The sequence below is a fragment of the Mya arenaria genome, chromosome 11 (assembly GCF_026914265.1).
Source record: "Mya arenaria isolate MELC-2E11 chromosome 11, ASM2691426v1".
NCBI classification, from domain to species: Eukaryota; Metazoa; Mollusca; class Bivalvia; order Myida; family Myidae; genus Mya; species Mya arenaria.
The window spans coordinates 27,928,845-27,946,807 of NC_069132.1; the positions used below are offsets into that span (position 1 = coordinate 27,928,845).

The 17,963-nt window shown below is 36.4% G+C and overlaps 1 protein-coding gene across 5 annotated transcripts in view; it reads left to right on the forward strand.

Moving 5' to 3' along the window:
- LOC128207531 (baculoviral IAP repeat-containing protein 6-like) overlaps window positions 1-17,963 on the forward strand; it is a 65,122-nt gene that overhangs the window by 3,791 nt on the left and 43,368 nt on the right. For all 5 annotated transcript variants that reach the window (XM_052910491.1, XM_052910493.1, XM_052910492.1 and 2 more), the window contains exons 4-17: window positions 131-387; window positions 738-866; window positions 3,005-3,224; window positions 3,438-3,601; window positions 3,949-4,079; window positions 4,278-5,699; window positions 7,866-8,054; window positions 8,405-8,624; window positions 8,960-9,108; window positions 9,283-9,434; window positions 14,639-14,812; window positions 15,173-15,345; window positions 15,640-15,813; window positions 16,367-16,492. In XM_052910491.1, coding sequence (XP_052766451.1) covers window positions 131-387; window positions 738-866; window positions 3,005-3,224; window positions 3,438-3,601; window positions 3,949-4,079; window positions 4,278-5,699; window positions 7,866-8,054; window positions 8,405-8,624; window positions 8,960-9,108; window positions 9,283-9,434; window positions 14,639-14,812; window positions 15,173-15,345; window positions 15,640-15,813; window positions 16,367-16,492 — 3,680 coding nt within the window. The remainder of the gene's footprint in view (window positions 1-130; window positions 388-737; window positions 867-3,004; window positions 3,225-3,437; window positions 3,602-3,948; window positions 4,080-4,277; window positions 5,700-7,865; window positions 8,055-8,404; window positions 8,625-8,959; window positions 9,109-9,282; window positions 9,435-14,638; window positions 14,813-15,172; window positions 15,346-15,639; window positions 15,814-16,366; window positions 16,493-17,963) is intronic.

Consider the following 17,963-nt stretch of genomic DNA (forward strand, 5'->3'; position numbering starts at 1 on the left):
TCCTAAGCAAAGAACTTGAGAGTTCCTGGTCTAGTTTTGTGTTCACATAACTTTTAAAAAACACTTCCTGCTGACGCTTATGTTTGTCAGTACTGGTGGTCCGTCCATTAACCCTAAATAAATATTGCAGTGGGCTACAGTATGTTTGGACCTGCCCTACCATGCGCTGAGGACAGTAAGCACATGCCTTGTGACAGAACTGAAAAGAATAAATGTGTTCAGCCAGGGACTGTCCATCGCCTCTGCAGTGGCTGATCGCCTTGGCTACCTGTTGCCTAGCAATGAGGAGAGTTTGACCTGTGGAGGGGGGCAGGTGGAAAGGTCAGCAATGTATAGCGAGGCGGCCCGCAGGGATACATTCACTAAGTGGCCACATATGAACTACAAGTAGGTTTGATAACTGTAATTAATCCTAGGTAAATATATATGTATTACATTTTTTTGCCTGTTTGTTTATGTGGGTAAGTTTAAATAAGCAAAAGTAGAATTATAATGAATTGAGAGACAGAGTTTTATATTTGTAAGCATTCTACATTTCACGAAGATAACAGCTTAATGAACATATTGACACCAGCTTTAATCTTCGTAGTACCCTGTAGACCAGATATTATTTGATTTGATTTGATCAAGTCACAATTGAAGTTTAAAGCTAAAGAATAATTGTATGATAGGAAGCATCGATGAAATATAAGCAAATGTCAATAGTTTATTCTACAAAATTTTGTTGCTTGTTGCAGGTGGGCATTGCCAGACCCAATGGCCCAGGCAGGGTTTTACCACCAGCCTAACATGTCAGGCGACGACCGGGCTCTCTGCTTCACCTGTAATGTGTGCCTCGTCTGTTGGGAACCAACTGATGAACCTTGGTAAATTGATCACTAAGGGTTTATACTTAAAATACTGGAGAATATTTATTTTGAAAATGAAGATTAACCACGGTTATGTAAATTGGTATTTAAATTTAGTGTCCTTTTCTGAAGATTATAAGTATCTTCCATGGCCGAAAGTGTAAGTTAGGTTCATCCCAACCCGCGAGGTATATCGAGTTTTCACAGAACACCCTGCGCAAGGATTGGGATGAACCTATCTTGCAGGAACGTCTATGGTAGATGCTTTTACTCCCACCACAGGTAAACCACAAAGTTAAAATGTTTTTTTTCGCTGGAACTCTTTTGCGTAGTGAAAATAATTTGCGTATAGATATGTGGTAATTTGTGGTTGTCATGGATATGCCCGTAGTGATGCAGATTATGTAAAAAGTCAAATCGTTCTTTAAATAGTTTTGAGGAGAGTGCAGAATCATTTCTTGAATGCAATGTAAAAACTTTTTATGGTGCCATTTGAAGCGAGAAATAGTTTTAATTTGATATTTAAATATTGCCACAAAACAAGGTTTCAATGATGCTACAGACGATGGTCTTCAACATGGGAATTAATTGTGTAGTGACAATAAAAAAGGAGTTCTATACAGGTGCTTGTTAGCTCCACTGGCCGAAGGCCATGGAGCTTATGTCGTCACAGATTGTCCGTCGTGAGTGCGTGAGTGCGTGCGTAAACTTTTACTTTAAACGACATCTCCTCTGAAACTGATAAGCGGATTTTGACAAAACTTCACAGGAATGTTCCTTTGGTGGTCCTTTACCAAAATTGCTCAAATGGTTCCGGTCCATTGCACAATATGGCCGCCAGAGCTAAAAATAGCAAAATCTTTAAACGACATCTCCTCTGAAACGGTTCGGCAGATTTTGATGAAACTTGACAGTAATGTTCCTTGGGTGGTCCTTTATTAAAATTGCTCAAATGGTTCTGGTCCATTGCACAATATGGCCGCCACAGCTAAAAATAGCAAAATCTTTAAACGACATCTTCTCTGAAACGGATAGGCAGATTTTGATGAAACTTGACAGAATTGTTCCTTGGGTGGTCCTTAACCAAAATTGCTCAAATGGTTCCGGTCCGCTGCACAACATGGCTGCCAGGGCAAAAAAATAGAAAAACCTTTAAAGAACATCTTCTCAGAAACCGATGATCAGATTTTGATGAAACTTAACAGAAATGTTCCTTGGATGGTCCTTTATCAAATTTGCTTCAATGGTTTCGGTCCACTGCACAAGATGGCCCCCAGAGGTAAAAATAGAAAAACCTTTAAACGACTTCTCCTCAGAAACCGATGATCGTATTGCAATGAAACTTGACAGAAATGTTACTTGGGTAGTCCTTAACCAAAATAGCCCAAACAGTTCTGGTCTGCTGCACAACATGGGCACCAGAGCTAAGAATAGAAAAAAACGTTAAACTACATCTTCTCAGAAACCGATTATCAGATTTTGATGAAACTTTACGTAAATGTTCATCGGGATGCCCTTTAACCAAAATTGCCCAAATGGTTCCGGTCCGCTGCACAACATGGCTGCGAGGGTTAAAAATAGAAAAACCTTTACACCACTTCTTCTCAGAAACCGATGATCAGATTTTGATGAAACTTGACAGAAATGTTCCTTGGGTGGTCATTAACCAAAATTTGTTAAATGGTTCCAGTCCACTGCACACCATGGCTGCCAGAGCTAAAAAATAAAAAAAACTTTATACGACTTGTCGTCGAAACCGATGACCTTTTTTCGATAAAACTTGACAGAAATGTTTGTTTGGTGCTCCTTTACTCCAATTGCCCAAATCATTTCGGTCCACTGCACAACATGGCAGCCAGAGCAATTAAAGTAAAAATTTTTTTTAAATAACTTCTCCTCAAAAATTGATGATTGTATTTCTATGAAACTTGACGAAAATGTTCGTTAGGTGGTCTTTGCATGAACCTTTTGGCCAGTGGAGCACAGGCACTGATGTGCCTCTTGTTTTATCTTTGCCCATGGGCAAGATAAGAATTTCAAGCATGGCCAAAACTTTGGATCTACTTATCTTAGGTGGGAGAAAATGTTTTCTATGATTTCACATTTGATATTAGAATGTTTTTATGTCCACTTTAAAAACTAAATTTGATCTGTAGGTCAGAACATGAGCGTCATTCCCCATCCTGCCCCTTTGTGAAGGGTGAGCACACACAAAATGTTCCCTTATCTGTGACGTATGCGACCCAGCCAGCCCTGCCTCACAGTACAACAGGGGAGAATATCACTTGTATGAGCTCCACCATCAGTGAGGATTACGTGGCCACCTCCACACATCATGGCAATGTTGTCATCTGGAATCTCAAACATAAGCTGAAGGTAAGTTTAATGTATTCACAGTGATTTTTATAGAAATCCTTGTAGTTTACAAATAACTTCCAAGATCTAGCTTGTTCCTGGGCTAGCTTTAGTGCTTTAAAAAAGAAATGTTTGAATCAATGAAAGAGAACCTATGTGAAGTAATTACACGAGACACGTGACATGTATATGTTATTATCACAAATGTTAAATAAGCAATTGATTTATTTGCAGAGGCACTGTCAGTTTGTTCTGGACCCAACAGAAACAGTGGTGGCTGTGAAGACGGGGTTGCTCGTGGACAGACAGGACATTGACCCCACAGACGAGGGGCACTCAATGGTGGATAGCTTGGAAATAACCTCACCCTCCCAATCCCAATCCCAGCCGGCACTCAGGTATTATACTGTTTGAAACATAGTTTTTCAATTTAGGAGTCAGGCAGTCATTTCCTCAAGAATCCTACTAAGCTTTCGAGGATACTTCACTCAACAATAAAGTTTGCTTACAGTCTAAAAGCTAAATCTTCAAATCAATTTGCCTGCAGAGGAAATCATATATTTGTCAGTCATAGAGCATATTACAAGGTGTTTCTGATGCTGATTGGTGCACTCGCTAATATCAGATTTTTCGTAGGAAAAGGCTTGAAATAATCACATGGGTAGGTACATAAATCGAAAAATAGAACTGAAAGGATACTCCTTGTTTCAAATTACATGTTTAAAATGATGTTGCTGTGTTACAGTTCAACAGACAATGTTGATGCTAAGGTTGGAGTGACAAGCTCTGTCTCTTTCTCAATGGGAGAGGATGGCACTGCTACTCAACAGGGCCTCCAGGAAGTTCCTTTGAATGACAAGTCAGAGACTGTGAATGGTAGGTGCCACAGTGTAGTACATAAATGCTTTTGAGCATAATATATATTTTGTTAGACCTTTATACCATTTATGCAAGACAATTTTATGTATAGCAGCACAGATTGTATAAAATGTTTTCAATTTACTGCTTGGGTTTGATGTCACTATATACATATGATGTTAAAACTGATGTTTATCCCTGTTCTTGTCATTGTAGAGTCCGGAGCATTTACGCGGCCTAATGAAGATGTAGAGGTGACGTCAATGTGTATTGTGGAAAAACCAGAGCCAGATATCTTGGACAATCAGCCTGCTAGGAGAGGATCTGGCAAGAAACACGGGCAGGCAAGGGTGAAGAAGAGACCTATACAACCAAGCTTGATATGTGGGGTGTCTTTACGATGTCCCAAGTTCAACTCCAACTGTGATGACAGGACGGCAGATGTTCAGTCTGATGTGCTGCTAATGAACAAAGTTAATGAGAGTAAAAGTGGAGAAACTTCTCCACAGATAATAACCGACAATGAACTTGCTCATTCGGAATCTGATAGTGATATTTTAGCCTCACAAACCAATTTCTTACCGTTTTTACTCGTTGTGGCAGTAAGAGAAGAGACAACTAGAAAGATTTCAAAACAACCTAGCATGGACTCCTTAAAGCCATCAACGAGTTCTAGCAACATGATCCCAAACTTGACGAGTATGTCGATGAATCAGCCAGACTGGACGATGTTAGACATGTATGATATGGACCCAGATGTTCAAATAGTAAAGGTTGTCCCTGGTCCAAAGGGGGCCCTATCTACAAGCAGCCCCACAGAGGGGATAAGCAAGGTGGAAGAGATGGATACAAACTCTAGTCCTTCTGTAAATTTCCCTGAAAGTGCAATAAAGAGGTTCTCTGGTCCTCAGGCTGGGAATGTCTTGCAATGTGTGGCAATGCCTGTTGATCTTCAGCAGGAAAATCTTCAGGTGTCGTCTATATGTGCATCACTAGATAGACAGCATTTAATAGTAGTTCTAACACCTAGAAAACAGTGTTCGTCTTTGAGACCTGCTATGGCAAGTTCATGGTCTTGTGAACAGACACAGTCAAGTGAAATTAGTAGTAGTGATCCAAGTCTACCAGCTATAGATTCACAAAGTGAAATCACAGAATCTTCTAAATCAGCTTCAGGTGACATCTTGGAATTTAGTGATAGCCAAGAAGAGAATTTCAACACCAATACCTGTTCAGTTACAAAGTCAGACTCTGGCTCTTCCCATGGCTGTATTTTAATCTATAGATTTAGTTATGACTGTGATACACACTATGCAACTCTGGAGGAGACGCCAGTGGTTGTGAGACATGTTGACGCATGTGATCTGGGAATCAAGACCGTGTATGTGCTCCCGGCTGAGGTGTGTGAACGGACTGAAGATGAAGAGGTCATCATGTGCGAGGATGAGATATATGTCCCCGCTCCCTCGGTCACATCATTGCAGAGCGGCTGTGGGTGGGGTTCAGACTTGTTTGGTCAGCTTGCTGTGATATACAAGAGTGGGCGAATGTCAATTCTGAACGTCCCAGACCTTTCTCTGCTGGCCAACATTGAGCTCACTGGGGAGGAAAAGTTTGTTGATGTCACGTTTTGCTCAGGTAGTTCATCTTGCATATTTTGTGAATAGTGAATTTTGATATGCAAATAGAGTTTTGTGAGACCTCAAACTCATGCACAAGCCCATATACTGTAAATGACTGGGTAAAAGGCGATGGGGGTATAAGAAGTAGGCAAAGAAATTTAATCTATGTTTTGGGTTATAGGACGCATAGAAAAAATGTCAAAATCGTCTGCCACGATCGGCCACCATGTTTGTTGACAGTGAAAATGGCGATGGTTATTTTTAAAACCATACATTACTAATACAAAGCAAAATATGTTTCATTGTTTATTTGTTTAATGTTATATAAAACATAACAAATAATTTATTTATTTATTTACTGCCGTTTTAACCCGTATATACTTGATTGGTATGACGCGAGTAACATCCCTTTCTACATAAATCTAAACAAACGCTCAGCCTGAAATTGACCTCCGAAAAAAAGTTCAAAAGCTTGTTACTGGTTAAAAGAGGCAGGCATTTTTTTTACATCGAAATCTGATGGAAAAAAGTGTGTCCAATACCCAGTCATTTACGGTACTACATTGCAGGGGTGTAGAAATGGGCCGGAAGCCGGTAAAATAACCCGGTTACTTTAGCATCTTCACCCGGCTATTTTCCCCGCATCAACAAAAATAAAATCTGTTATTTTTTGTCATGTATTTATGTTTACATCAGTTTAAAACCCTGATTGATGGTATTGTTTATTTTGGTTTCTGTGCGTTCGGACTACAATACAGCATTAGCTGGATTCGTGACGTCATTAGTCGCATCCCCCTCTGGCATGTTTTCAAGTTCTAGGTTTGGGTTTCCAAGCGTTCCGAATACAATTGCATTAGCTTGATACATGGCCTCGTTCATAACATCCCCCCATGGGAATGTTATGATGTTTATGATTTGCAAAGCAATGGAGGGTGAAAAAAAGAATATTTTTTCCAGACACCAAAAGCGTAACAAGTATGCAACATGAGCGTGTCTGGCCTTCTGTTAGTCCTATTACCATTTACTCAAAATTCCTTTTTGTATACGCGTGTTACCCGGATGTAAACAACATGAAACAAGCTTGCGGTGATGTCACTGCTAAAAATTGATAAATTTTACATGTACCTTTGGTGAAATTTTGTACGCTTTATACGTCACAAAGTGTCCAGATATTTCTTTTGATTGTTTAAACGAAATAAGTTAGCTGCAGGTGAAATTTCTATAACCATAGAAAATTAAGTAAGATGTTTAATTTTCAGAGGATCACAGAGATTCAGTGGGTGAAAGTATATAATTGGTAGAAAAGAAATTACATATGATTTACGATGAGGCGGGAATTGCTAGCAAATGGCAAGGCATGTGGTCTGGAAAGTTATAATAGTTTCCTGAATCTGAATTTGACAGTTATTTGGTTTATTAGTTAGCCCTCACTGGTTGGGGGGGGGGGGGGGGTTAGTACTCAGATTCAGTGGGGTAGTTCTCAGATTCAGTATCATATTCAAGTACATATATATGTTTCCCTGTTACAAAATAAACATGCACCAGAACACTAGAAATTTTGGTTAAAAAAGGCTTTAATTCATACCACAAGTTGACCCTAACTGGGGTAATACACCCAGACTACCCCCCCCCCCCCGCCCCGCCTACTTTTGGGATCTTCCCTGCTACTTAAATTAATTTCTACACCCCTGCATTGTGTTCATGTTTATATGATTTTAACCCACAAGCCAAGTTTTAGTAGTATATACATGTAACCAATGCCATTTTACTTTAGATTGAATTTGATCATCTTCTTATTCATTGAAAAAATCTATATATTTGCAAGTTTGACAAAGATTTTTGACATTTACATTTTTTGTTGTTCTTAATAGTATTTTAAATCCTAAATAATTAAATATAATATTGTACATTTTATAGAATTCTGTTTTGATCGGGAATGATCAGATTCTAATAGCGCTCTTAAAAATAAATAACCTGACAAAGAAAGTATTTCATTATCTGGCTAGCTTTGAATAACACTCTACATGTTACAGTATATTGAATAATTATGGCGTAATCATTAAAGATTATAAACTGAAACTTGTGAAATATTGGAAATTATTGTAATGCTTTCTTGTGTATATTAAATTCTTATTCAAGAGTCATGAAACTGCAATAGATAATCCATATATTCTGTGTGCAGGTATAGACCGGCTGTGTGCATGTACAAGCCATGGTAAGCTGTACTTCTACCAGGTGAGCGAAGACGTGCCCGACCAATCTGACAGCGCTGTGGAGGGGGACCTTACGCCAACCTCTGACATGCCCGACCCCCTCGGCACTTGTGAGGGGTCACGCTCAGATGACCCGAATCAGTCGCCCAGGAATTCTGGTATGATTGAAGGGTTTGGCTGTATTAGAATCATATTATACAATATATGTATGATTTATACAGATTTCATTTCACCTTTCCATTTTATTGCTTTAGTTTGTTTAGTTGTGTTCTATTTTCTATCAAAAGCAACATATAGAAGACACATGCATATTGGTACACCTTGTGGATCTGTTCTTTCTATTTAACAAAGTAAGAGTTTGGAAAAAAAATGTAATGCGTCTGACCTTTTTCCAGTTTAAGAGATGCATAGCAGCAGGTATCTTTAGTATTTACGCTACCATAGCTGTACCATTTTACCTGGTTTGAAAAGAAAACGATAACTTTAAAAAGTTTTATCTTATTTCCAGTGTCGGAGATGCTAGCCAAGCAGCAGGTATCTTTTGAGTCCCTATCACAGCTATACCAGCTTACTCAGTTTGAGAACCTGATGCCGCGATTCACTGCCACAGTTCCGCCCTGCTGGACAGAGATGCAACAGGAGCAGCAACAACGACGACACCCGCAACACCTGCAGCACCAAGGGGAGGCCACCCAGCACACTCGCACATTCAAACTGCAGCCAGACAGGTGACTTGTATACTGATAAGGCTTTTACTATATACCGGACTTATATTCAAGAACACTGTAACTGCTGAAGTATATTTATTCTCTTATTAAGTTCTTGCACTCGGTGAGGCTTTGGAACGAGGTTCAAATCTCTCTGTTTTCAAGTAAATCTTTTGTATTGTGCTGCTATTTGCTGTCGTTTACAAATGGATTTTAGTACTATTCATTGGTAGTACTTGAATTAATACAGGGACATTAAGAGCTCCTGACATGCAAGCATGGGACCTATGTCCGATATCTGGGCTGGGGACTTGATTTTCAGAGTTTCTTATCTTTATTGTTCCTTAATATTGCAGTACGACTTGGGATGAACATCTGTTTGAGATTGTGTTGCCGCGTGTGTGCTGTGTGGGACATCTGGATGTAAAGTTCACCATCAACCCGTTGTGTCCTCTCACACCAGACATTCAGATGACGCTTCTAAAACAAAACATCAACTCCATAGGTGAGGATTAAATCATTTTTAATGCAACAACTCCATAGTTGAGGATTAAAGCATTTTTAATGCAAAGACACTTACGTGTTTAAATAATGATAAATGTTTGTCACTTGTCCTTGATCTAATTAACATTATATACCGGTATACATTACAGTCAGTTTTATTTGCTACGTCTTACAGGTCGTCAGTCAAAGTCAGATTCAACCCCAGTGGACAGTAAAATCAACTTCCACATCAGCCCTCCCCCTGCAGCACAGGAGGCAGCCAACAGTGCAGAAGCTGCTGTCAACAATGTGTTGGACCCACAGTTTCTAGAAAAACACCATGCTGAGGTAGGGACAAAGACATGATTTAGGTTACACTTGAATATTTAACTCTAGCTCCATTGTGAAGAAAGCTATAAGATAGATATTAATTTCTCGTAGCTATTCCTTGGGTAGGAATAAGTTCTGTGTCCTATTTGAAAGGTCAAGAGAATGTTCCCCTTGTAGTGCTCTAACCTATGACCTCTTTTTTCTAGGCATTTTGGGAACACATTAATGGACCTATTTTTTGGAAATGTTTATCGATAAAACCCTTAATTTTGGAATGAAATTCCAGAGGAGACCTACAAAAATCAGGAATTTTTCATGATTTTGAAGAAATTTGCCATTGGGAATAGGTCAGAATATCTGACCTCTGGAATGGCTAGAAAAGGCCTGCCCTTATTACATTAGGACACTCTCACCAATACTTTATATTAGTTATATGGCAGTTTGAGCAATCTTTTTTTATTAACTTTTATTAACTTTTATATATATTATTTAGGGATGGAAACCGGATACCAAATCGGTATCTGGATATTCGTATCAAGTATTCGAATACTATCCAGATACTCGTATCAAATTGTTTTCATAATAAGTAAATTTCCTATTATATGTCACCCACCTTCTGTTATTTGAAACAAGTGTCCACTTAATTTATAATTCGTCATATGGCAATTTCACTTTTTCATTCATTCTTTCTCATTCTTGATAATTTATAATGTATTAATCAAAGCTAAATAACTCATTTTACGTCATAAAACTCATGATGAATACCACATAAACACCTCGCGAATTTGATAGTCACTTCGGCCGAGGTGGTTGCTTGGTTACTGCCACGTGCTTTCGAGTTTGTTATTTATCAGCAGGTTTCATGTTAAATGATGCTTTGATTATTTGATTAGTCGATTGTAATTTTATTTCATTATATTGTTTGATTTAATGCAATACCTACAATTTCTGCGGTGTTTTTTGATGAAGGATATTATTGCGGAAAAGATAAGAAGACAAAAAGACGATCTGATTTTTCTTTATTTACATGCGTGTACTTTTTTATTTATCAATAAACTAAACATGTTTACATATCGTATAAAAAAAAATAGTGGACATGGTGACGTCAAGAGTTGTCTGCCTCATGGTGGACTTTGAAGGCGTAGTCGGTGGACTGCATACGGGGTGTTTTTTCATGTGATTTCTAAGATTTGAAGTTCCACCACAATATACCAGTTTAACATTACACAGTTGACACACAACACTTTTACCATCCTCGGATTTTGTGAAATACTTCCAAAAACTTGAAGTCAATGTTGGAGGCATATTTCCGTTGTCATGACACAGGAATAACGATTAATAATTCAAAACACAATTACAAGATGCAAAATGATGGAAATTTGATTGAAAAGTGAAAAGATAAACATATTTGTTTTTATATTTATTGTTCAGATAGCAATAATTTCTTCATGCATATTTATCAAAAATACGATTGGTCATTAATAGCTTTGATTGCACGACCCTTATCTTGTGATTGGACGATCAATTCCTGCGGATTAATGATCAATCCGTTTAATACCAACTAGTGCCAATTAGTGTCAATTAAGCACATCTGATATCATAAAACAACACTTGTCATTGTAAACAAGGTCATAGAACTTCACAGGGTGCTGCACAAGGACACAATATCACGCCTTGTACAAACACCAAATTAGCAGACGATTTGTGACACATACCCACTTCGCGACAGACACTGTTGATCACCTGAAATATTTCATCTGAAAAGTTTTATAACAATTGCTATGTCTCTGCTAAGCTATTTCATTGAAATTTTAATTCTTAACGAATATTCGAATACCCATTTTTGTATCCGAATACTTGCGTGATATCCGGATATTCGGATATTCGCTTCCATCCCTAATATTATTACATCAGTAAATATTATACACATTATTATGTTATACAAGTTACTTGTTATTAATATCCATGTATATCTATTACAAAAAAAACATATACAGGTTATGTTAACAATATTTACTGCCATACATGCCATATTTTCTGGAGACCATTCAGGGGGATTTGTTCAAAAGGCTGAAAATTCAGGGGGATTTTGGTTGTATTCAGGGGGATTTTTTTAGCAGGTCTAATTTGGCGAAATTTTAACGTATTTTTAGACGCAAGTACGAAAAAATGTATTCACATATAGTTTGCTTTGAAAACCTCTTAACTTTTTCATTAAACAGAATTATTTTATGTCATTATGTTTTTATCATATTCTTATGATACACTGTCATGTCATACTGTAATGCACTTGCAGAACAAAATATGTCATTGGAAAAATATGTTTTCGAGACAATTAAATTAAATTTACCTTCCTCCAAAGTCTTTTAAAAAATTGTGCTTAATTCTATCAGCTTTGATGACTTTCAAACAAAACGAGAATAGAATAAATATTATCACTTGTTGTAAAAGTTTCCTTTTGGCATTGTGGAGTTGTTTCTTTACATTCAGTTTCACTCACATACTGTGGTTTCACTTAGTCATTATTGCCTGATGTAAAATTTCTAAAAAAAAAAATTTTTTTTTTTTAATTCCGGGGGATTTTTATCTCCCGCCGGGGGTTGGATCGAAATTCCGGGGGATTTTTTACTCCCACCGGGGGATATGGCATGTATGTACTGCTGTTGTTGAGAGTGTTAGAGAGAGATTAAAGGTAGGTTAATTATAGAAAGAAGGGAGAAGAAGAGAAAGATAGTTTGGTTCCGGGTGAAAACTGAACAAAATTATCTCAGTCTGCTTTGTACGTAGAACTGCTATGTTCATACATGTATATACTTTTTTTAAATAATAGTTGAGGCAGAGGGTATGTTTTGCAAAGAAACATTTGAGTTTTAAGTGGTTATTCCAAGACCAGTCGATTCCATTTTCTATTATGTATGTTCAGTTTGTTTTTAGTTAAGGCTATATGTGCTTCCATTTCTTTTCTTTCTTTAACGAATTTAATAAAATTGTCGTTTTTAAGTTCAGATTGGTTCACCTTACACTTGTAGATATAGTATTTTGCTGCTAATATAATGAAGTTAGTTATTACGGAATACTCTATTTTGGGCTGTACACCAAATGATATTGTTTTATAATCAATTAGTTCTGGGATATTATTTTTACTGATTAGGTTTTTGATATTTGACCAAAAAACTTGACTATGATGGCACTCCCAGAACAAGTGCTTTATTGTTTCGATATTCATGTAACTATGCGTTTGTTAATATCATTTGTAAATACAATGCCTAACGTTGTCGCTTGATTCGATGTCCACTTAAATTACTTCATTTTGCAAAAAATCATATCAGTGAAGCGTAGTGAACCAGCCCTTAATACTACAGACTTATTCATATTCAATTTTAAACCTGAACTATTGCTAAAATCGTTAATTGTGTTAAGAAGGGCGTAAATAGAAGCTTCAGTACCGTTAACAAAAAAAGTTGCATTGTTTTTAAATTCTTCATTATCTTTGATTATTCCCTTTATATTAGAATTGTTTCTTATTGCTATGGAAAGCATTTCTATACATATTATAAATAGATAAGGGGATAGGGGACAACCTTGCCTTACACCGCGTTCTATCGTAAAGAAATCTGATAAATGACCGTTGTTAGTTATACAAGTCTGCATATCGTTATAAAATAATTTTATCCATTTATTGAAAGAGTTACCAAAATTAAAATATTCTAGAGTTTTAAACATGAATTCATGGTCAATACTATCAAAGGCTTTTTCAAAGTCTGCAAACAGTAGAAGGCCCGGGGTATTAGTATTGTCTAAATGATCTAAAATATCATATATTAGTCGGATATTTTCCCCAATATATCTGCCTTTCATGAAACCTGTTTGAGAGTTATGAATTACACTTTGAATAACTAGTTTCATTCTATTGGCAATAGATTTTGTGGCAATTTTATAATCTATATTTAATAAGGATATAGGACGCAAATTATTTAATGAGGAGGAGTCTTTATCTTTCTTTGGTATTAAATTGATTATTCCTTGCTTTTGTAATTGTGTAAGACTCCCATTTGTATATGAATAATTTAAGGAATTTAAAAGAAACAACTGAATATCAATCCAAAATAGTTTATAGAACTCTGTCGTTAAACCGTCAGAACCCGGGCTTTTGTTATTATTCATTGCTAATAAAGCTTCAGCACATTCCTTTTCTGTTAGCTTTCCTTCACATGATTCTTTTTGTACATTATTTAGTTTATTGTTATTGTGCTTAAAGAAGTCATCTTTAGATTCGTCTAGTTGTTGTTTTTTATAAAGGTTATTATAGAACAGTTTAGTTTCGTTGAGTATATTGTTGGGTTCAGTTATTTCGACGTTGTTGACAGTTAATCTAGTTATGTTTTTTTGCTCTTTTTTCTTTTTCTCAAGATTAGCGAAATATTTTGAGATTTTTTCCATGCCTTCTATAAATTCTGATTTAGATCTAAGAAAATAGCCTTGAGCTTGCTGTTTTGTTATGCCTTCTAGTGATTGTTTTTTGTCCTTTAATATATTCTCTAAATTATTGCTAGGATTATTGGCGAATTGTATTTCTATATTGTTAATTTCTTCTGTTAGTTTTTGTGCTGTCTTGATTCTATCTTTCTTTTTATATATGCAATATTGAATGGTAACATTTCTAATGGCACCTTTAATAATTTCCCAGAAAGTGTTCGGATTTGCATGATTATTAATTTCATCTGTATCGTAAATGGCCTTTTTAATTTTTGCTTGGTAATCTTTAAAGTTACAATTGAATGATCCGATCTTATGCCAGTGGATATTTTACACTCCGATATACAGTTCGATATATTGGTCAAAACCAGAAAGTAATCAAGTCTGCAAAAAATTGGAGGTTTATTATTTGAGTGCCGCGTAAATTGTTTTTTGATTGGATGTTTAATCCTCCATATATCTACTAAATTATAGTTTTGAATACAACTATTTATTTTAGTTTGAGCAACCTATCCATTTCTAGTTTGGGCCAACCACCATTAAAGCTATTTTTAGCTGTTAACTTTTCAAATTTGATCAACATACAGTGTTTATTCCGATACATTTTGCATGTATATAAAACTTGTAACTGTAGAAGTTACATGCATTTTCACAATGTACTGCAGACAATTATTCTTATGATTTAATAAATTCAGACTTTGTGCATACACTCCTTGATAACAGGTTCTCATTATGTATATATTCAGATTGTATGTGGTCCGGTGAACATCTCTGACTGCCTGGATCTTTCTGGTAATGGGGGACTGGTCACTCTCACCTCCCCCCAGCTTCTCATGGCTCGCCCACGGGCCTTCCTCCTGCACATTAAGGGCTTCCCTAGTAAATATGTGGAGGAGAAGGGAACAGCAGAGAAGACAAAGGTATGTGTACTGCAATTGAGAAATTAATACTTCTTATACAATATCCAGTAGGTTTACCTCTGGTTTGTTGAGTTTTGGAAAATCCCATGAAGATTGAATTAAGTGGTTTCAAACTTTCCAGGATAAGTGAATGAGATACAAACCAATCTCTAAAATTTTACATTGAAAATTAAATAAATCATACCTCAAACATATGTTCTATCACCTTTGTATTATATGTGTATGCATTTGTGTTTGTGTATGGGCCAGAGGCCTTTTGTACAATAAATTAAACTAAATTAAAAGGACTAAAACACCCAAAGACAGAAAGTGTGTACATGCAACTTGAGCCAAAACATTTATTACATGTCTTTTGATCAGGATCTCAAGAAGAAGCGATTATTGGCAGAGAAGAAGACAATCAAGTCCCTGCTACACAGCTACACGACGTCGAGTGCAAAGGCAAAGATTGAAAACCTACGCGGATGTGACTGGCTCTCTGAAGTCTCCATCACTATTCGCAAGACTCGCAAAACAAACATTTACAAGGAAAGGTATGAAATTAGAACAATTTTAGTGGTTTAGTAAAGAGTTGGTCTCTCTTTGTGTTTGTTAAAATGGAGCATTATTAGAAAAAAAACACTGTATACACATTGATTTCATCTTATTAACACTCATACAACACATGGTTGTTTGAACAATGAAATGTGCAAAGGCAGTCTTGTGATAATAGGATAATGTAAAAAATAGATTTAAAAACTTAATTTCGCAATACAATATCAGATTGACGACGTATTAGTTTATGTGCAATAATGTAATATTAATTTATATTTCACTGCCTTTTCCAGACATCAACGTAACTGTATGGTTGAACAGACCAGTTTCCACGAGAGCCTCTTGTCAGTTGTGGCGCTTGATGAAGGCAGCTTATTGACTGGGGTCAGTCCAGACCATGTACAGAACATGTGCCTTGATATCCTCACTTGGATAACCAGTGTACAGATGAATGACCCGGATCATAGGTACTCGCAAGCTTCTAAGGGGTTAGGTAGTAATAGCATATATTTGCCGAATGTCAGCTTTTCAAAGAAAGCAGTTGAGGAATTGTCATGGCACTGGTGCTTGCTGTTTTAAGCTTTGCAACAACTCAAAAAAAGATTCAGGCCCATCGATCTGACTTTAATATTTGCTGAGAAATACTACTTGACCTACTGAGAAAAACAAACGAACATTTAGAGCCTATCAATTAACAGTCAGTTTTCATGGAATTTTACAGAGCTGAGCTTTTTACAATTTCTTCAATGAAATTGATCAAGTAGGGTGTAAGAATTTTGTTTAGTGGTTAAAGTGTCTGCCTTTGCCCAAAAGTGTTTTTTTTTAGCACTGCTAAGGGCATGTTCTCTTGGCCTATCAAAAGTTTCTATCCAAGAATTCATATCAGCTTACAGCTGTCTTTACAATCATGCTAAAATAAGTTGGTATAAACTTAAGTCTATTTTCATAAACTGTAATAACTGGATACTTGATTGTAAAGCACATGGAAGTTTATTGGATGCCTTGTCTTTCTGTTTGCAGGATAGAGATGAAGTGTATCCTGACATCCATCCAGCCAAAGTTGCGACAGATTATCCAGGCATGTTTCATTCAGGGGTCGAGATCCACTGCCCATAAATGTGCCAGGCTTCTCTCACAGTGTATGCAGTACGTACAGTCATTGTCAATATTTACCATCCTTAAATAATTGTAAAATGATGCATCAGTCTATGTCTGTACATAATTGGGAAAGGAATAATATAAATGTTTTGGTTCATACCTTGATCATTAATTAGGTGAGTTAATTGAGTATAATTAATATGATGATATAGACATCTACCTTATTTATCCTGGATTAGCTCAAGCTGCAATGACTTGTAAATTGCTTCCTGGGCTTGTTTAAAATTAGGCCAAATAAAAAAATAGGTCTGTTTCAGGTTACCCGACTGACCCTATTTTTTCCTGCCGACCCTAACCTATTTTTCCCTGAAAAAAAATGTGATTTGGGTACGAAAAGCATTTGTTACGAAATGTGTGTACGTGAAGTTGACAATATTAGAGTTGGATTTCTGAATGTATTTACCGTACTTCACCTTAGAGTTCGGACACCTTAAAATAAATAATTTTTCGCTCTCCGAATTCATAGAAAATAACCATTTTTACATTTTATCTACATGTATGGTAAACCTGCCTTTTTTCTTCATGTCTGCATTTTACCACTTATTTATTTATCCGTAGTTATTAATGGTTATTAAGCCTGTAAGTGTAACTCCTTCATCAAGTTAATTAAAATCTCATTGGACACCATTTTATACATGCATTGAAATGAATAAACACCTTTTATCGGCTTCAGATCAAACAGTCACATTGTGTGACGTCACATAACTCTCAGTTATACCCACGAGGATCTCATGGAGAGCATGGATATTGCTATGCAGGATTAATGTTTCTGAGTGGTGTTTTCGATTGTAACTAAGTATTGCATTTCTAACTTTAATTCATCACATTAAATAGTTACCTGTAGCATTGAATGTGTTGATTTTTATTGTTCTATTGATGTTACAATGAGTATTACTGTACGATTATTGCTTCATAAAGTCTATATTAAAAGTGTGGTACAATTTTCAAAGTTTATTGGCGGATCGTTTTACAAACATGTCATGTCTGTGTTTTCTTAATCTCTTGATTGCCCTTGTTGTTTCTTTAATCCTCCATTAAATATATCAAACATCCTTTTCAACAGGCAATAAATGGTTTAGGATGGGTATTAAATAACTAACTTATCACAGTGATGTATACGGTTAGGTAATTTAGCCAGGCATTGTAACGATAAAGATCAATCATTTTTGTCTGTGAGACTTAGTACTGTGAAATCATTTATATTCGTTGGCATGAAATTTCGTGGTTTGCCGAAAAATTACAATTTCATGGGTACTTGAATTCGTGGTTTTACGTTTTTGAAAAATAATATAATCGAAATTGTGATTGTCCTAGATCGACTGCATTGCATGCGCTGGCCCATGATTTCCGTTGTCTACGTCACTTGGTTTATGACACTCGCTAAAGTGGTATGACATGCCAATTAGTACATATATCCATGTCAATTATCGATTTTAATTGGAAATAAAAGGTCATAAAA